General features: G+C 36.7%; 1 protein-coding gene across 2 annotated transcripts in view; it reads left to right on the top strand.

Annotated features, from left to right (window-relative positions):
- Nucleotides 1-21,328, top strand: part of cpne2 (copine II) — a 98,992-nt gene that overhangs the window by 57,097 nt on the left and 20,567 nt on the right. For both annotated transcript variants that reach the window (XM_059335105.1, XM_059335106.1), the window contains exons 11-14: nucleotides 6,196-6,329; nucleotides 8,393-8,447; nucleotides 8,978-9,029; nucleotides 20,881-21,014. In XM_059335105.1, coding sequence (XP_059191088.1) covers nucleotides 6,196-6,329; nucleotides 8,393-8,447; nucleotides 8,978-9,029; nucleotides 20,881-21,014 — 375 coding nt within the window. The remainder of the gene's footprint in view (nucleotides 1-6,195; nucleotides 6,330-8,392; nucleotides 8,448-8,977; nucleotides 9,030-20,880; nucleotides 21,015-21,328) is intronic.

The following is a 21,328-nucleotide window of genomic DNA, read 5'->3' as shown; positions in this document are numbered from 1 at the left end:
AGTTTGGGGATGCATATTTTCAGGTTCATGGAGAGAGAAAATGAATGGATACAAGGGCTGAAGAAAAATGAACATCACTTCTATTAACAACAGGAACAAATAAGAACTAGAAAATTTCCTCTGGGGAAATTTTGAAAGGGCCACGGGGGCTACTGCCGGTGTGTGTACACTATGATGAGATTCTTCAGAGATTTATAACTATGCCCTTTAACCTCAAAATGTGTGTGTGTGTGTGTGTGTGTGTGTGTGTGGTGTGGGGGGGGGGGGGGGGGGGGGGGGGGGTAGCCACAGGATATGACTGTCATTAACTTGCATTGTAGCGAAATCCGTGTCAGTTTCACGGAAATTTGAGTGATTCCGTGGCTATTCCACGGATTTTGAGCTAAGCGAATCCGTGGCTATCTCTGCATAAAGCAGACCTGGGCATTGGGCGGCCCGCGGGCCACATCCGGCCCGTTGGCTGTCCTTGTCCGGCCCGCGTGAGGTTACCCAGAAATTAGAAATCAATATAACCGCGGTGCTTTTATTTTGAAAAAAATAGCAAACATTATCATTAGCACTAGAGCTAACAAGCACTTTTACTATAGTTAAGACAACAAATATAGCCACTAATATATATGACAGAATAAATAAACTCTAACAAACCTTGTGTCCTGTCAGTCAGCCACTATAGAAGCCTTTTGATACTTTATATCAACTTTATATGAATTACGACGCACTCGTTATTATTTACCGTTCGTTTTTTCATTTAACCGTTCTACCGGTTATTTCCTGTCACTACCTTTCAAAGTTAAAGCACCCGTTTTACACTGGACGACACCTTTTCAAAATAAAAGCATCACAACATTGTAAAACACCTTGAAAATGTACAAACATGAAAAAACAAGCTATAATACAAAAACATAAATAGGAACCTTGCTAAAGGTCATTTACAGTTGTGTTTAAAATAAATGGAATAGTGATATAGTGATTGGAGTATTTACTACTTTTTACTGCTATACTTGATTTACTCCACATTAACAGTCTCATCATAACATGTGTTCCTATCAGTAGCAGCTCAAAACCAGATAATTTACTATATTTTATAAAGCAATTACATTAATATTGAGCAGAATTTAGTTCAGAGTTTTGGTCCGGCCCCTGCAACCTTCGTGGTATTGGTCATGTGGCCCCTTGGGGAAATTAATTGCCCACCCCTGGCATAAAGGAAGCCCTGTTTGGTGCAAGAGCTCCAGGGGGAGTGCAGTTACAGCTATGACATCTTGATATGAGGGGTTGTATAAAATCGGATGGTGCAACAGTGCTGATATGATAGCAGAACCTCTTTCTGGATCGAGCAGTTCTCTGCATTCTTTCAGAGACGAGCAGCACGGCCAAGACAGTTTGTAGTTAAGCCGGGCAGACGCTGAGCAGCCAAATTAATCTTGTACAGCACGTTGAGTTACTGTAACTTAGTTTTGTCTTCTGAAAATTCCAGTGAAGTTTATTCAGACAAGACACTGATGGAGATAACCAGTATTTAAATATGTTCAATCAGACAAATGGCAGTAAGGCAACATAAAGCACGTTTTGTATTGTCATTAATCCACAATCTTTCTCCCTTTTTATTAGAGGGGCCTCCAGGGGCCACTGCCCCTGTGAAGAAGCTCTTGGCCCCTGCTGTGGCCCCTGTGTCAAATCAATATTTAAATGATCAATTTATAACGATGAACGACGGAACAATTCTGACCTATTTTTTGTTCAAACAATATCTCATTGTGCACAAAAGGAACCCAGAATGTGTCCATTGTATAATAGTTTAATATTGCAATAAAAAGCTTGTGTATATAAAAGAAGATCATTCTCACTGGACTGCACTTTCAAAATAAAGAAAAAGTAATTGTGCACAAAATGAGAAATCTCATAGTCGTGCAAAAATAATTATTGTTGGTTAGTCTCATTGTTTCAATCAGTGTATTTGTATCTTCCAAATATACTTAAATTAGATTTTTAACCCCTTAACGCCTGAATTTATATAACTGTATATAAAAAAAATGTTTTATGTGTGTTTTTGCCTTTAAGTAGATGGTAAATAATGTTGAGATTATTAATTTCACTTTTGCACAAAAAATAAATTTTGGTATGTTGCAAATTTGCGACAACAGGCATAATGGTCAATAATAGGATAACAATAACACAGTAATATAACAGTGAAAAAACAATGTTTTATTTATTCACCCTCGTTTATTTATATAAACCTGCAACAGCAGGTATTCAACCGGCATTGGGGGAACGCAGACGCTATCTCGGCTGGTTGCCTGAGTCAAACGGTTTGTCGCATATTTGCGACAGCAGGCGTTAAGGGGTTAAATTAGCTAAAATAAAGGTTTTGGATGCTTAAATATAATCTCTGCTGTTTTTTAATGTGCCCCTCTGATTCAACACTGGCCCCTGCTTGGCCCCCACAGTAGAACTGGTCTAGAACCGCCACTGGAAGTAACTGATTAATTTTCTAACTGTTGCATCTCTGTTTGACTTCTACTATACTTAAGTCAGTATAATATTGCAACTCTTTGGTTTGCCACAGAGTTTAATAAACTGACTGAACACTGAACCCTTTAGACCAGAGGCGTCAAACTCTGGCCCGTGGGCCAAATTTGTCCCGCAGTATAATTGTATTTGGCCCGCGAGGAAATACCAAATGACAACCAGAGCTGGCCCGCCGGTATTATACAGCACAAATAATACTACAAATCCCAGAATGCTCTGCTGGTGTTTTGGCTTGAACACAGTAGATCAGTGTGGAGCAAACTGAGCAACAATTAAAGTTGTCTTTATGCACTTTTTCTTGCTAGTCCAAGGCTTGAATGGCGGCACATTCATTGAAGGATATTATTATTAGTCATTTGGTTTATTATTGTTATTTTATTCTCACATTTATTTTTAGCCTGTGGAAAAAGATTACTGTTAAATTTAAATTTAAAGAAGGCCGCATATAAAATAAAGGGACATACGATTTTTATTTAAATATTATTTAAGAAATAAATGCCATTGATGTGTTTGTTTGTTTTATTTGATATTCGATTTTGCATGTTTGCAATATTAAGTTATATCAAGCTTTGCTTGTTCCATTTCGTTTGAACTTGTTTAGGTCCATTTTTTCAATAAATATCAATGTTGGCCCGCGACTTTGTCCAAGTTTTACATTTTGGCCCACTGTGTATTTGAGTTTGACACCCCTGCTTTAGAGGGAAAATTACTTGTTTGGTAAGAGTAGTATACTACATGGACCTTTTTTTCACACATATGTCGATCCAGGACTAACACACATGCTCACACTTATACAAAATAGGCAACAGCACCCTAATTCTGTCACCCTGCATCTCTGTGTCCGTCAATCCTGCTGCTCCTGCTGCTTTCATGCCCCATCCTCTCTCTCCTCTCCCGTTCTTTACCTCATTTGCCCGATTTCCTCTCTTGTACTCACACCTCTACCACCTTTTGCTCTCTCTTCCTGCTTCTCCATTGTCTTTTTTCTCTGCCGTTGTCCCCATTGAAGCGGAACATTGTTGTTTTATAACACTCCAAACAAAGAGAGGAAGAAGGAGATGGTTTAGACTGTCTTTAAGCTGATAGGAGGGAGGCGGAGTTTCTGGGTCGGGTTCTTGTCAGCACACAAACCGTTATTCACCGCCTGAGGAAAAGCTTGTCACTCTTAATCTCATATTATGTTCGGCTGTGTATCTGTGTGTGTGTGTGTGTGTGTGTGTGTGTGTGTGTGTACTTGGGTACATGTGTTCAAAGCATCTGTGTTCATATTCGTATACACTGTATGTCATTGCAGTGTCGCCCTGTGGTCATTTGGGTTAAAAATATGGCTCTGTGTGGTTTCAGGGACATTTTGTTTTTTATAGATATGGCTGCACTACCCTTTTTTATTTGGTCCTCAGATTAAATTTTTTTTTAGAAAAACAAATTGAGTCCTCGCTCGGTGACCTTTTTGAAATGTCTTTTTATTTTTACGCTAAAATATGGACTAAAATGGCAATCTTAAATGGGAAATCAACAGTGCTAATACAATTTTACTGTAATATTACAAAAAGTCGCACCGTATTTATTACGGTAAAGTTCTGGCAACCACAGCTGCCAGTTTTTTACAGTGTTGTATCATTTCTATTCTGTTCAATTAATGAGATACTCAGTATTTTAAATGTGTTGTTAATTCTTTAGACTAATTAGTTATTCAATTACTAGAAAACATACCCTTTTGCAATATATATCGTTATCCAGATATGAACTAGTACAATGAGATGGGAGATTTTGTTCAGTCTTAATGCAACAACTGTCTAAACCCAATAACCTAACATGCAGAAAACACAGGAATGGCTGCCAGCAAACCTTACACAACAGACTTTTTTAAACTTTCTCAAAAGTTCTAAAATAAGGGTTTTATTTGGACAAGGAGCAAATCTGCAGTGTGTTAATCCTGAGGCTAAAACAGTTCCGTAGTTTTACATAATCTTGGTTACTTTTAATAGAGAGACAAACCTACACCATCAGTGGCTCCAGCTATGAGGAACTGAGAGCTCACATTAAATTCTTCATCCCACATACAGTCAAGGTGAACAGAATCACATATTAAAACTCACAGCTTGTATAGTTGCTGGATAAGTCTATAGACTGTTTAACCCATTGACGCCTGAAACGCCTGTAAAACCTCTGGGCGATTTTAAAATAAGCCCCTAAAACCTGAAGTTTTTCTTGAAATGTGTCAACGCTTCTACTAAATAATAGATTTTTCAGCTTCTGTAGCAGATAGAAATGAAATTCAAAAAGTATTTCAGAGCTTATACAAATACTACAAAACGACGTATCCGCTTTCCAGGCTTCAATGGGTTAATGATGGACAGTGGTGGCTGCAGTGTAGGTAATAAGCCCCGCCCCCCTCCATGTGACATTCAACCAGTTTCAGTTTGTGGAGTGAGGCTGTGGAACAGACTGGGTGTGGAGCTCAAGCAATGTCCAAGTATGATCCAGGCCCCGTTTACACCAGGACGCTCACGGGTAAAAACGACAAAATATTTTATCGGAAGTGCCTTTCGTTTAGACGGTGACGGTGTTTTTGGGGCTTAAAAACGCAAAAATCTGAAACCACCCTCCAAAGTGGAAAAGTTAAATATGCTCCGCCGTAAAAACGCAAAAACTCTGATCTGATCTGCTCACGTCACGTATGTGTTTACGTCACATACATGCTCCAGTACAGGAAATAAAGAAACGTGGGATTATTTCCATGGTGGGACCTTCAAGCTGCTCTGGCAGCTCTAATAAACTTACAGGAGTCTTTCCACCAAATGTCCAGGATATGTACAGATAGTATTAGTGAACAGAGAAGGATCTGGAATTACCTCCATCACATTCTGGATGCAGCAATTGGTGGGAGGAGCCAGACGGCTGTGAACGAGACCTGGGAGATCTAGTGATGGTGGAGAACTTTGTGGAAGGAGTAGCTGATGAAAATGTGTGGCGTGAAAACTTCTGCATGCCCAAAGATGCTCTTATGGCTTTAAGTGATGCCGCCTGGCTGCATACAATCCAATTTCACACACTTTTGCGTCACCGTATGCAGCAGATTTCCTCCTGAAAACGCTCGTCTAAACGAGGAATAAAAAGTGAAGACGCGACGCCACTTTTGCGTCTTCTGTTCAGACCGTCCTCGTGTAAACGGAGCCCCAGTTTAAAAAGCGGTACAAACACATGGTTTTCACAAGGTACAGGGAGGAAGAAGGGCTTTAATAACCGGGTGTTTTCATAAATGATAAATTATTCATGTATTTGTTTATGTAATCTATTTATTTTCAAAAAAAATTTTTGTAAATATGTATTATTTAAATATGTATGTTTAAGGAAAAAAAAAGTGTTAATTGAGTAGTGGAGAAGGTTTAAATAAGCATATTATGCTTCATCCTACTCCTTTTCGGACATGTTGCGTTCACATTACAGCTTTTGTTTTGACTATTGCTATTTTTTTTGTTTTGATTATTCTCATTGGATGTATTTGTTTTTGAGTTTACTTTGTTGTGTTACTCGCACATGTTCAAATTAAAAGCTGAACTGAACTGAACCACTCTGTTTGTCTGCTTGTCACTCCATTATTTTTGGTGACCCTGCTTTGTTATACTTAATGGAGTAGGAAATAAACTCTGTGTGTTTCCACAGGTTGGTATAGACTTCACAGCGTCCAATGGGAACCCTCGAGAGCCGTCCTCCCTCCACTACATCAACCCACTGGGCAGCAACGAGTATCTCGCTGCCATTTTAGCTGTGGGACAAATCATACAGGACTATGATACGTGAGTATCTTATTGTTTGTTACACTGTTTTTTTAATTATTAAGGACTACAGTTATCTAAAGCCAGGTGACTTCACTGTCAACTTTTGGGGAAAGGCTCTGATTGACTCCTTAGCCTTCCGAGCCTGGCCAACGTTTTTCTTTGAGCAGCTAAACCGGGCTACAGTGAAAAAATGCTTCAAAATTAGGATAAATCTACAGATGAAAAATGGCCATTTCAAAGGGGTCCACTGACCTTTGACCTCAAAATATCTGTTACTTATATCTTTAAGTTGGGGTTCAAAACAAGGGTTCAACAGTTCTGCTAACTCTTATTTCTTTGTTGTGAAATTCGGTCATTAGCGTTAACTATAATAACCTTGATTCACAGTGCTGAGCTTTCAGATGATGTACACAACTTCTACCACTTTTGGCATCTACAGCCATGGAAAAAAAATATTAGACCACCTGTGATTTCTTCACTTTCTTTTCTTGGTTCTTGGGACAAATTATTTGCCCAGTCTGTCAGTTGCAGTCTCCTGCTGAACAAGCTCTTCTGCAGGATAATGGTGTTGTAAGGTGGATGCCCTTCAACGTCTAGATATCAGCTCTTAAATTAAACTCTTGTGAGCTATTTTTTTCGTTATCATTATATTTGTCCATACAAATGTACCTTTAGTTGTACCAGGCATTAAATCAGTAGTTCTCAACCTTTTTGAGTCGCAACCCCCAATTTAACATGCATGTTGTCCGCGACCCCCGCTCACTGAACACAATCTCACACGCACAGTTCAGATCACCCAAAAAAGAAACAAAATGACCAAAAAAAGGAAACAAAATGACCAAAAAATACACAAATTGACCACAAAATGATAAAAAAAGACACAAAATTACTAAAAAAGACACAAAATTACCAAAAAAGACACAAAATTACCAAAAAGACACAAAATGACTAAAAAAAAAGCCAGAAAATGACCAAAAAAAAGACACAAAATGACAAAAAAAAGACACAAAATGACAAAAAAAAGACACAAAATGATCAAAAAAAGACACAAAATGACCAAATAACACACAAAATGACCAAATAACACACAAAATGACCAAAAAAAGACATTAAGTGACCAAAAAGACTAAAACACGTTAACACATGAACACATGTGGAGACAGAGCTGACTTCCAAAATGATTTGGCGACCCCCAAAAATCATCTTGCGACCCCAATTGGGGTCCCGACCCCAAGGTTGAGAATAGCTGCATTAAATGAACAAGAAAGCAAGGAGAAAACAAGGGTGGTCTAATATTTTTTTCAATTACTACACTGATCACCTTTAATTTACCCCTGAGCATCCTCTGTCCCCCCAAAACCCCTCTGAAGGGGGTTAAATACAAGCTTTTACACTGAAAGACTGATTATAATAAACAATGAGATGGACCTGGAACCATATGAGAAGTTGCAAAGTTAACAGTGACAGTGAACTGGTTTCTTTTGTGTCATTTCCATGTACGTCACTGTGGGCTTTGCAGTAAGAATTAAACCGTTTTATCACTTCCCTAATTTTCATCTTAATCCCATCATACCCAGGAGCCGCTGTACAGAGCTCTAGTCACATAACCATCTATTTTTTTTTTATTTTTTTTTTTTACTGTTTTTAAGATTAGGAGGGAAGGCAAAAGGTTTGTGCCACTGAGAACATACTGAAGACCACCAGTGTTTCATACATTCATATAAAAATGTTCTCCCACTCTTACAGTGTGATGAAAACCACTGTAGGTCAAAAGGACAATATGTCAGAATTGCTGTGTGTGTGTGTGTGTGTGTGTGTGTGTGTGTGTGTGTGTGTGTGTGTGTGTGTGTAGCAGGTGCTGCTCCTTGTAGTGAGAAGCCATTTGAACAACATTGCTTTATTTTTCTGCCAGCTCTCTGCTAGTTCCTCTGTTAATGTCTTTGAATGCATTTCTTTGTGAAAAAGGTAACAGGATTTCCTCTGCTGTCTAAATCCAGCTGGTTGAATTTAGATGGGAAAAAAAATGAAAAAAAAAAAGGTTTAACTAACGTTCCAATCTGTTGTCATGGTTTCCTCCTCAGCGACAAAATGTTTCCTGCTCTGGGATTTGGAGCCCAACTCCCACCAGACTGGAAGGTATGTGTGTTGTTGTTGTTATTGTTGTTTGTGTGTGCATGCTTGGTGCTAGACACGGAAATGTGTGATGTATGTATATACAGTATGTGTGTATATGTGTGTGTGTGTGTGCGTGTGTGTGTGTGTGTGTGTGTGACAGAGAGGAGAGGGGGCTGTCATACGCAAACTTACAGTTAAAGGGAACCTATATCATTCATGCAATTCACACACACACACACACACACACACACACAGATAAAACTGTAAGCATTATACATGCATATTCACATGATTACGCAACTGTCAACCCATCTGTGTTGCCATGGCACTGAGCTGATGAAAAGGACAAAGGAGAGAGAGCGGTACAGAGAGAGAGAGAGAGAGAGAGAGAGAGAGAGAGAGAGAGAGGGAGAGAGAGAGAGAGAGAGAGAGAGAGAGAGAGGGTGGGAGGGAGAAGGTGTGGGAGAAACGGACAGTATTTCTCAACAATATTTTACAGTGTAGTGAAGGAGGAATATTAAGTTTATTGTCTGTGTTTCTTGTCTCCTCAGGTGTCACATGAATTTGCCATCAACTTTAACCCCACCAACCCGTTCTGTTCAGGTGAGCTACTGTTCAGGTAGTCCAGACAAAGATTTTTTACATCATGCTTTAATTAGGGCCTCGGGGCAATCGCACCGAGCACTGGTCCCATACAGCAATAGCTGTAGGGACCAGTGCTCGGGCGAAGCCCCGAGCACTACTGTTATACTGTGGATTTCTTCTTATTCCTCTTGCGGACGCAATTTCGTCCCGCTACTAATCTTCCTAAAAACGCAGGAAGATTTCGGAAAAAGTGAGATTTAACTGTTTTTTTAGATCGCTCTAACAAAGCTATTTTTTTCATTTTTCTTAAAAAAAAACATATGTAGAGGTTCAGGAAGAACTCAGGACGCTCAAAGTGAAGTCGGATCAATGATAGGTATTATGGTTTTGCCAAAAATGCTTTCTGTTCGCGGCCAGAAATTTCACTCTGCCCACCTCTGGCTGCTGTCACTCTGCCAGAAGATTCCACAGCTGTTAATTCCGTTGATTGCTCTGCTCTGATTGGTCGACCCCACGCTTTGATGCTTTGATGTGATTACAGTTACAGATACACGCACACACACACACACACACACACACACACACTGGTCATTTAATGTAATAACAGTTAAAGATACACGCACGCACACACACACACACACACACACACACATATGCGCGCGTAAGCGCGCACACTCCAGATGCAAATGTTTCACACACACACACATTTTGAGGTTAAAGGGCATAGGTTGCTGTATAAATAAATATTTGAAGAGGAATGTTTGTTGTAGGTGTGCTCCTTGTATATTATATAGTATCATAACATTACTAGTATTAATTGTTTGAAATCTCTGAAGAATCTCATCATAGTGTACACACACCGGCAGTAGCCCCCGTGGCCCTTTCAAAATTTCCCCAGAGGAAATTTTCTAGTTCATTTTTTTGTTTTATTTCTTTCAAAATTATTTTTATTGGATTTTCCTTGGATGCATAATTATATCAGCTGTCAGAGCACACATCAGTTTATCCAATACACTGCAAAAAAAGAAAAGTTGGGTGAACTCAAAATTTCAAGGCAAAAAACTTCGATAAGATTTTAAGTTGGACAATTAAACTAAATATTTTAAGTTTTGTTTTTGAGTTTGCTCAACTCTGATTTTCTCTGGCACGATTGTAGCGCCGCTATGAAATGTCAGCTAATGTTGTGACCACAATTTTGAGTTAGCATTGATATGCTAATGGCTACTCTTGTAGCTGTAACAAGCAGCGCCGCTAGCATCAGTTAGCCGCTAGCGTCAGTTAGCCGCTAGCGTCAGTTAGCCGCTAGCGTCAGTTAGCTGCTAGCTTTCGCTAATGACCGAATTTCACAACAAAGAAATAAGAGTTAGCAGAACTATTGTCCCTTGTTGTGAACCCCAACTTAAAGATATAAGTAACAACAACTCACCAACTTGTTTTTGAGCAGACAACTGGCTTCCTTTGTTGTGCTAACTTACATTATTGCCCTAAATGTCAATAATTTATATTTCCAAGTTTTACCAACTTAAATCACTGTTTTAGGCCAAAAAATACAAGTTGGCTTTTTTGCAGTGCATTTACTTAAAAACCTGAACTGCAATATATTTTTACTTGTTGGCTGATAAACTGCATATATGCAAAAACAGATACCAAAAAGATAATATTGTCCAATATATTTGTCTATAGAGAAACTTGACTTTACTTAACCCAACATAATAAAAAACATCTGACCCTTTGCTGCTCTCGATTCCATACATAGTGACTTGTTTTCTGTTTACAATACAGAATACTATTCTGTTTATAGTAGTATCAGCTGGAAACAATGTCCCTTATCTATATTTATAGGTTGTTGGCTTCTTTGTGGCCCAGACCCACATCTTCTGCCAGCAAGCTGCATTGACAGATACTGTAGGAGTTACTAAGCTCTTTTTTTTCCTATGAAGATGTAAAGCATTGTCTTATTTTCTACAAATATCCTGTCAGGCCCATATTACCATGACTACACTAGTGTTGTAACAGCACAATGTTGCCACCACTACTTGAAAGACAACATATTTATGATGTGGGTTTTTTTGGTCATTCTGTGTCTTTTTTTTGTAATTTTGTGTCTATTTTTTAGTAATTTTGTGTCTTTTTTGGTCATTTTGTGTCTCTTTTTTAGTAATTTTGTGTCTTTTTTGGTCATTTTGTGTCTCTTTTTTAGTAATTTTGTGTCTTTTTTGTGTCTTTTTTAAGTAATTTAGTTTTTTTCTGTAATTTTGTGTCTTTTTTAAGTAATTTAGTGTTTTTATCCGTCATTTTGTGTCTTTTTTTGGTCATTTTGTGTCTATTTTTTAGTAATTTTGTGTCTTTTTTGGTCATTTTGTGTCTCTTTTTTTAGTAATTTTGTGTCTTTTTTGTGTCTTTTTTTAAGTAATTTAGTTTTTTTTTGGTCATTTTGTGTCCTTTTTTTCTTTAGTAATTTTGTGTCTTTTTTGTGTCTTTTTTAAGTAATTTAGATTTTTTGGGTCATTTTGATACTGCCTCCAGCGGCCCCCAGGTAATTTGAGTTTGAGACCCCTGTTCTAGAATATTTAAAGTGTTTGTTACATGGGTGTCACCGTGGGTTCTTATGGGTTAAACATCACAACAACAGAAACGGGAGTATTCTTCAGAAGAACAAATATGCAGGAGACGCAGTAAAAAAAAGACTTGCCAACTCCAGATCATGTGACAGCAGCAGGTGCTGTACTCCTCTGTGAGTGTCTTGCTGAGTCTGAGTAAATAACAGCTTCACACTTCACCTACACTTTCTGCTCAGGACGTTTGTCTAAATTGGCAGCATGACTGCCAGTGCAAACTGTGGCACCAAACAATTGCTCCTGACAATTCAGAGCAGTGAGAGAGCCAGATAAGGGCGTTCACATTTATTTATTTATTTATTGTGTACATAACATCGGTCAGTAACATGCACTTTATGTGTTCTTTATGCACACTGTTCATTGTACCTTATTTGTTTCACGGCACCAACATTTTTATACTGTATATTCATATTTATTCTGCACTGGAATTCTACTCAATTCAATTCAATTCAATTCAATTCATTTCAATTCAATTTTTCAATTTTCAATTCAATTGGCTTTATTGGCATGACGTAACAATGTATATATTGCCAAAGCAAGCATCAGAATAAAAGATAACAGGATAAGGAAAGCAATATTTACAATAGATTATTATAATTCTGTTTTTCATTTTAAAAGAAAAGAAAAACTAATAACAATAAAAGAAAGCAATATTTACAATCATTGAATTACAATCAACATATAATTTATGCAATCTAACTAATAACTAACGAATTCTACTCCTTAATACATACTCCTTCTTTAGACACTTTATTTTTATTTTTACATTACATTTTATTGTATTTTTATATTTTATTGCTTGAAGTATGCCTAGGTTGCTCTTTTTATTTAATTGTGTTGTCATTGTCTCTGTGTGTAATGCTGCTGCTACACTGTAATTTCCCAGCTTGGGATAAATAAAGTCTATCTATCTATCTATCTATCTATCTATCTATCTATCTATCTATCTATCTATCTATCTATCTATCTATCTATCTATCTATCTATCTATCTATCTATCTATCTATCTATCTATCTATCTATCTATCTATCTATCTATCTATCTATCTATCTATCTATCTATCTATCTATCTATCTATCTATCTATCTATCTTCATACTGAACTCTCTGAGATAGAATATGATCTGGATGACTGATGACTGATCTTTACAACTGTTGTCGCTGGCCTCTCTGAGCATTTAGCACATTTTGGCCGCTAAAGACATGTCAAGTCCATTTTGTTTATATTGCCCAATACAAGTGTGTTCTGTATGTGTACAGAATAGACCTGGGGTCCTCCAGGCCATCAGCAGTGGCTCTGCACTGCAAATTTAAGTTGGTAAAACTTGGAAATATAAATTATTGACATTTAGGGCAATAATGTAAGTTAGCACAACAAAGGAAGCCAGTTGTCTGCTCAAAAACAAGTTGGTGAGTTGTTGTTACTTATATCTTTAAGTTGGGGTTCACAACAAGGGACAATAGTTCTGATAACTCTTATTTCTTTGTTGGGAAATTCGGTCATTCGTGAAAGCTAGCGGCTAACTGAGGCTAGCGGCTAACTGATGCTAGCGGCTAACTGATGCTAGCGGCGCTGCTTGTTACAGCTACAAGAGTAGCCATTAGCGTATCAATGCTAACTCAAAATTGTGGTCACAACATTAGCTGACATTTCATAGCGGCGTTACAATCGTGCCAGAGAAAGTCAGAGTTGAGCAAACTCAAAAACAAAACTTAAAATATTTAGTTTAATTGTCCAACTTAAAATTTTATCAAAGTTTGTTGCCTTGAAATTTTGAGTTCACCCAACTTTTCTTTTTTTTGCAGTGTGTGTGGCTGTGACAAAGAAATTATACAAAATAAAAAGTTTATTCCTTTCCTTTTTAAATTTAATTTATCATTGGTATAGGCCCAAAGCAATCAGTTGTAAAAATGTGTTAATTATATACCCCAGTTAACAGTCAACTAACATTTTTGAGTTTATCTAACTCAGCTATTCTCAACCTTGGGGTCGGGACCCCAATTGGGGTCGCGAGATGATTTCTGGGGGTCGCCAAATCATTTTGGAAGTCAGCTCTGTCTCCACTGTGTTAAAGTGTTCATGTGTTTTAGTCTTTTTGGTCATTTCATGGTTTTTTTTGTCATTTTGTGTGTTTTTTTTTTGTCATTTTGTGTCTTTTTTGTCATTTTGTGTATTTTTTGGTCATTTTGTTTCCTTTTTTTGGTAATTTTGTGTCTTTTTTTAGTCATTTTGTGTCTTTTTTGGTCATTTTGTGTCTTTTTTGGTCAATTTGTGTCTTTTTTTTGGGTAATTTTGTGTCTTTTTTTGGTCATTTTGTGTATTTTCTGGTCATTTTCTGGCTTTTTTTCGGTCATTTTATGTCTTTTTTGATCATTTTGTGGTCAATTTGTGTCTTTTTTGGTCATTTTGGTTCCGTTTTTTGGTAATTTTGTTTCTTTTTTGGGTGATCTGAACAGTGCGTGATTCTGTTCAGTGAACGGGGGTCGCGGACAACATGCATGTTAAATTGGGGGTCGCGACTCAAAAAGGTTGAGAACTACTGATCTAACTAAGCTAACTTTCGATTCCAAATCTCCTGAGATGTTTCTTTGGTTTCCAGCCTCTCTTTGCATTTGGGTCCTTGCAGCATTCTGACAAAGTCATATGAATAAATGCTCATTATGACCTATTGTTAATGATGGTAGGTAAGTTAGACTGAGTAGGCTGTTTTATAGAATTAATATAAGGTTTGCGGCTCCATTCCGACTGTTTTTCTCTTATTTTGGCTGACTGTGGCTCTTCTGTTAGTAAAGGTGCCGACCCCTGGAATAGACCAACATAAAAAAAAAATAATTAAAAAAAAATGCTAATGGTTAATGGTCACGCGCTCCTCAGGATAAATTGTAATTGCTTTAGTGAGCCCCTGACATTTCATTTAGCACCATCGTCTACATTTTATTGTCTTCTGTAGTTTGGGTTATGACCTTATACTTGCAAAACTAAATAGAAAATGTAATTGGTCAACGTACACAGGGTTGCCGCTGGGTTTTAAAAGGTATTAAAAGGTAGTAAATGAAAAAAATAAGGCCATTTAAAAGTAATAAACATCATCAAACACATGTAGCTTTCAAATTAAGAGCAAGTGGATGTGTTAGCAGAATCCACCACAGAGTTTACAAGAATACTGTCAAAATATGATGCCTTGAATAAAACAGAAGAACCCTTAATCTCCTTTACATAATTCATTAAAATATGCAAATGATTAAGATAGATTAGAATGTGCGAGAGGCACCAAATTTAGGCTTTTAGGACAAAAAAATTATCCCCCACCTTTTCCGGATACCTGGATTCCGAATTTTTTTATACTTTATAAATTGCTGTTTGATATTTACACGCTCAGACCATCCAGGGGAAGAATAACCCTTTACCCCCGCTGCTGAAAAAATCCTAGAGGAAACACTGGCTTCTGTGGTTAAAGTTGTAATTTAATAAAGTTATTAGTTGCAAGGTATCTCTTTAAATCGTGATGGAATTTTTTACTCCTTTACTCGTCACTTTACTTTCTTCATTTCATTTCACTTTTCTGTTTTTAACTTTTTTAAACCTTCCTCATTTTGTGCCCCTTCATAGAGAAAGCATGATAGAGTGTAGCGGTGGAGACATGGTCTGTGCTCTTCCTACACATAACAATGAAATAACATGTTGTCTTGGGTTGAACAGCAAATATTTGTGTAAAGGTCAGTGCTACTAAAAAGCTAAAAGTATTAAGAAACTGTGATACACACTACTGGTCAAAAGTTTTAGAACACACCAACTTTTCCAGAATTTACTTGAAAATGATGCAGTTTAATGTCTCAGTGTACTCTGAAATGAATGCACATTTGCAACATTTAAAATTCTTTATTGAGCATGATAGTGTTTTGAAAGTAAAAAAAAGATTCAAAATCACATTTTATGTTGGACTAAAGGACTAAAAAAAGACACAAAATGACCAAAAAAAGACACAAAATGACAAAAAAAGACACCAAAAGACACAAAATTACCAAAAAAATACACAAAATGACAAAAAAAGACACCAAAAGACACAAAATGACTAAAAAAAGACACAAAATGACCAAAAAAAAGACACAAAATGACCAAAAAAAGACACAAAATGACTAAAAAAAGACACCAAAAGACACAGAATGACTAAAAAAGACACAAAATGACAAAAAAAGACATTCTTGTTCCCTGAAAAAGGCCTACTTGTATAATTCTGAAATGTACATTATTTTCCAGTTTTGGTTAAGCTTACCTTTTTTTATTTACCTCTGGCAGTTCACCACCTTTGTACCCTTTCAAGCTGTTCATTTGACTTGAACTGCTTGAATTTCAATAAAAAACTGGAAAAATTGGGCTGTTCTAAAACTTTTGACCGTTAGTGTAGGTACTTAATTTGACTTGAAGTAAAAACATTTTTACAGTAATCAGTTACTTTATAATTTGTTACCTCCAACACTGAAGTTAAAAAGTTTGGCGCTACAGTTGCAGATCAATGTCGTGTTGGTATTAAAAAATATTTCGAAGGTATTAAAAAGGTATCAAAATGTATTAAATTCAACTTAAGTACTTCTATATATACCCTGTAATATAAGGTGTGTGTCTTGCTATCTTGAGACAAGATTTAAAAAAATGATTGACCCACAAAAAACTGGTCTAAAGTCAATGGCACAGTATTTTCCTGCTATCTAATGGTTGCATAATTCAGATAGTAAGATGCTCCTACACAGGCAGGTTCACACATAATCTGCTTGTTAACACAGGGATGCACAGCAGCACTCCCCCTCCTCAGTTCAATAGGTTATCAGTGTATTTACTTGTATGCTATCAAATGGAGTTGTTAATGGAGCAGAGGACTGTGAGTGTCCTCTCTCTACTACAGTTTGTCTGATCTGCCATTTAAATAGCAATGCACCAGGTCCAGGCACACCTGGCTTTTAAAGATGAGGATCCGGCCCGCGTGAGGTTACCAAGAAATTAGAAATCAATATAACCGCAGTGCTTTTATTTTGAAAAAAATAGAAAACATTATCATTAGCACTAGAGCTAACAAACACTTTTACTATAGTTAAGACAACAAATATAGCCACTAATATATATGACAGAATAAAATAAACTCTAACAAACCTTGTGTCCTGTCAGTCAGCCACTATAGAAGCCTTTTGATACTTTATATCAACTTTATATGAATTATGACGCACTCCATATTATTTACCGTTCGTTTTTTCATTTAACCGTTCTACCGGTTATTTCCTGTCACTACCTTTCAAAATGAAAGCACTCGTTTTACACTGGACAACACCTTTTCAAAATAAAAGCATCACAACATTGTAAAACACCTTGAAAATGTACAAACATGAAAAAACAAGCTATAATACAAAAACATAAATAGGAACCTTGCTAAAGGTCATTTACAGTTGTGTTTAAAATAAATGGACTAGTGATATAGTGATTGGAGTATTTACTACTTTTTACTGCTATACTTGATTTACTCCACATTAACAGTCTTATCATAACATGTGTTCCTATCAGTAGCAGCTCAAAACCAGATAATTTACTGTATTTTATAAAGCGATTACATTAATATTGAGCAGAATTTAGTTCAGAGTTTTGGTCCGGCCCCTGCAACCTTCGTGGTATTGGTCATGTGGCCCCTTGGGAAAATTAATTGCCCACCCCTGCACTAAACACAACTTGATTAATAAACTTAATGCAACCACTTTGTGCTTTGAAACTTACTTTGTGGTCAGATCGTGCACCATTTCACTTGCAAAAAAGTCGGCTTGGACACGTCCTAGATGCAGTTGCACCATGCAGTTGCATTATTACATGAATTATAGATTCACTAGATAGTGATTGTCATGTTTAAGCACATGAGTTCTAGTGAAAAGGCAACGTAGCATTAGCAATTCATGCTACAACAACATTTCCTTATCTTCATCATATCTAGTTAAATTATAAACGATGTGTAAATCATCATTATCTTGCACCTTATTTTAATGAACCACAAAGCCAGCACTCCCATTCTAATGCAACATTAGCATTTGAAATGTGTAGGATGCAAATGTGTTTATTGACGAATGCAGATGACTTGACTGCTGAGAGCACAACTGTGAGAGCCAGAGGGGAATTGTGTAACACATATTTTAGCCTGACAGAGGCAGGAGGTTATTCTAAAGAAGAAAATGTCAAAACATGAAGTTATGCGCTTCTTCGAAATAGATCCAGAGCTTGTTGTTAATAAAACATATGCCTCCACAAACCCTTTCTTTTTCGAAGGTTACATGGTGAACTGCTCCTCTACAAACTACGTCAGCAAGCATTACAGCCCTGTTTTTCTTGGCCAATTCAGCCTGCAGTGCACTCTCAAAGGAAAAAAAATTACAGGCCAAACAATAAAACCTGATTTGAAAGACTGCAGTCACAAAGTGCTGCTATAACTACAGTATAAAGCTTTTTTATATGGCATGCAATATGCTACCACCCTGACAAGGGCTTCACGTTGTATTTTCAGCACCAAATGATTATTTGTTGTCATTTAATAACATACCATATTTTGTAATATCCTATAATGTAAATGAAGACAACTTTTTTATCAGGGAATAAAGATGGACCTGGAAGCTGTGATTAAGCTGCAGTGTTTCTGACTTCCTTTAAATAACAAAAAGACATGCAGGTGACTGAAACAGGAGGCAAGTGTTCAGCAAATGACCTCATACACACATTAAATTGTCTGTTTTTTTAAGCTGATTGGAGTTGTTAGAAAAATTGCATGAGGAAACCTGGAAAATTGATAATCTGTCACCAACAGAAAAAACCTCACCATTTCTCTGCGCATTCGTTGATGGGAAATGAAGAGCTGGAGACGTCCAAGTTTCTCAGTTTAACAAAAGTTTTATTACAATACGTCAAAAAATGTGCACTTTACAGAGATTCTAAGGGTTCAAAATTAACTCATGTCCCAGAATACAAACAGACGTGTTTCAGTTGGTGAAGTCTGAACCACGTCTCTCTCCCTGAACCCATTAAAATAACCGTACAATTGTTTACAAAACATGCTGGTCGATTTCCTCCAGGAAGTCCCGCCCTCTTGATCATGATTCGCCAGTTTTAATTAATACAACGGCACGTCAATGCCACCTGGTTGCTTGCTGCCCCGGACAAGGCCATCCTGACTTCTCCAGGACATTCAACAAAAAACCTCCTGCCTTGTTTTGTCTCACAAAGATATTATGTCTACAAAGTCAAAGGAATTTAACTGTCTCACATAGATTCTAAAAGTCTAAAAAATATGAACCAGACAATAAAATATATGTAGTCAAAGTTTCTAAACCAAAATTAACACACAAACATAATCATTGTATCAAATCATATTGTCTGACTTAATATAAATGCATAGAGATATTTATTACACTCAAGGTTTAGTGAATTACGCATGCATAGTGACCTGTGATGACTGTTGGGAGAAAAATCACAAAGAGGAAAAAGAGAGGAAGACAGTAACATTTCATTTTCAACAAGTATAATATTCAAATTATTTTAACAGAGTCTAAAACAGCACTGATGAGAAACAGTTTTTCAGCCTCTCTTCCTCCTGCCCTCAGCGCTTCTCTACCATCCTTAACCTCCTGAGAACCTGCGTCCTCATATGTGGACATTAATTTTTAGGTTTGCTGGACTTTATACTTAATTCTGCTTATCTATGACATGTTGTCCTCAGTATACACACTCTAGAAAATACATCAAGGAGTGTAAAAATCAGATGGCAGCATCTTGGTAAAGTCAATCAACAGCTTATCCCCAGAAAAAAGTGGACCAGGTACAAAACCTGATCAGATTTTATGGTTAAAACTTGTTTATTTGTGCTTAATAATGTTTGTACACTGTAAAAAAAAATCTGTTTAATTTACGGTAAAATACCGGCAGCTTTGGTTGCCAGAACTTCACTGTAAAAAATACAGTGAGCGTATGTAAATGTAAATATCAGCAAAAACTGTAATTTATACTGAATAATCCCATTACTTTTAGGATAATTGTGTCATCATGGTATTTCTCCATTAATTTTACATCAAAATTTTATATTTTTACACTAAAACTGTGTGTTTTCTGCAGTTTATAGAAGTTGAATTTAAAGTTTTATGATATTCTTTTTTATTTACAGTAATTAAAAGTATTCACTATGGTGATGTACAATGTTTAATTTGACAACCTATTTCTGATGCAATTTGACAGTGTTTTACTGTAATTTCTACAAAGGTTTTTTACAGTGTAGTTTGAGATTCTGTACAAATTTGACTATTTTTAGCAATAGCAACAAGCTGCGACTGCTAATCAGGAAGTTCTCATTTGACAACGAATAGATTTTACTATCGTTCTTTCAAAGAGAGGCTGTAAATGTATGGAAATAAAAAGGTTTACACACTGGTGAATTAATTGTGTTCTACAGTAAAATAACGCTTTGTTTTTAATAACGCTTAGTTTTTTAATAATTCTTAGTTTTTGTACTTAATGTCTTTGTACTTTTGTCTTTGTACTCAAATCCTACTAATCCTAAATATCTACACTGCAAAAAAGCCAACTTGTATTTTTTGGCCTAAAACAGTGATTTAAGTTGGTAAAACTTGGAAATATAAATTATTGACATTTAGGGCAATAATGTAAGTTAGCACAACAAAGGAAGCCAGTTGTCTGCTCAAAAACAAGTTGGTGAGTTGTTGTTACTTATATCTTTAAGTTGGGGTTCAAAACAAGGGACAATAGTTCTGATAACTCTTATTTCTTTGTTGTGAAATTCGGTCATTAGCGAAAGCTAGCGGCTAACTAAATGCTAACGGCTAACTGATGCTAGTGGCGGTGGTCACAACATTAGCTGACATTTTATAGAGGCGTTACAATCGTGCCAATTCAGCACATTGCAGAAGTTAGCAGAAGTAAGGATTAAAAGTTATTACAATGTAAAATTATAAGTTAGTACTTAGTTATAAGTTTGACAAAAATCTGAATTCAGAGTTGAGCAAACTCAAAAACAAAACTTAAAATATTTAGTTTAATTGTCCAACTTAAAATTTTATCAAAGTTTGTTGCCTTGAAATTTTGAGTTCACCCAACTTTTCTTTTTTTGCAGTGTAGGACAAACTAACAATACTTACCAAACTAAAGCTTGGGTCTCAGGAGGTTAAATTAAAGATATGGTAACATTTTATGAATTATTTCTGTCTGTGTCCCTGTGCAGGTGTGGAGGGTATCGCCCAGGCCTACTCTGCCTGTCTCCCTCACATCCGATTCTACGGCCCAACAAACTTTTCTCCAATCATCAGCCATGTAGCACGTTTTGCTGCCCAGGCACTTCAACAAGAGAAAGCAGCGGTAGGTGACAACTACTTATTTATCTGCCATTCCATGTTTTTATTATTCTTCAGTTGAACTCAGGCGGCAATCTCCATGTCTGAGCATGGAGGCCACCAGGAAGTGCATAAAGCCTGCAATTCACCGAAAATTCCAGCAGGGGGTGCTACGTTTGGCTGCAAAAGAAATCTGCCCATTCATTTCAGTGCAAAATTTGAAAACTTCTCACTTGATTTATTACCTCAGAAAAAAATTTCAGGGACAACATTATGGTCTCAATCACTAGTAAAAAATCTTCTTCAAGACAATTTGATGTCAATAGTTCTAATAATGGC

Source organism: Centropristis striata, chromosome 6 (assembly GCF_030273125.1).
Source record: "Centropristis striata isolate RG_2023a ecotype Rhode Island chromosome 6, C.striata_1.0, whole genome shotgun sequence".
Classification (NCBI taxonomy): Eukaryota; Metazoa; Chordata; class Actinopteri; order Perciformes; family Serranidae; genus Centropristis; species Centropristis striata.
This window is presented reverse-complemented; position numbering and strand designations above follow the sequence as displayed.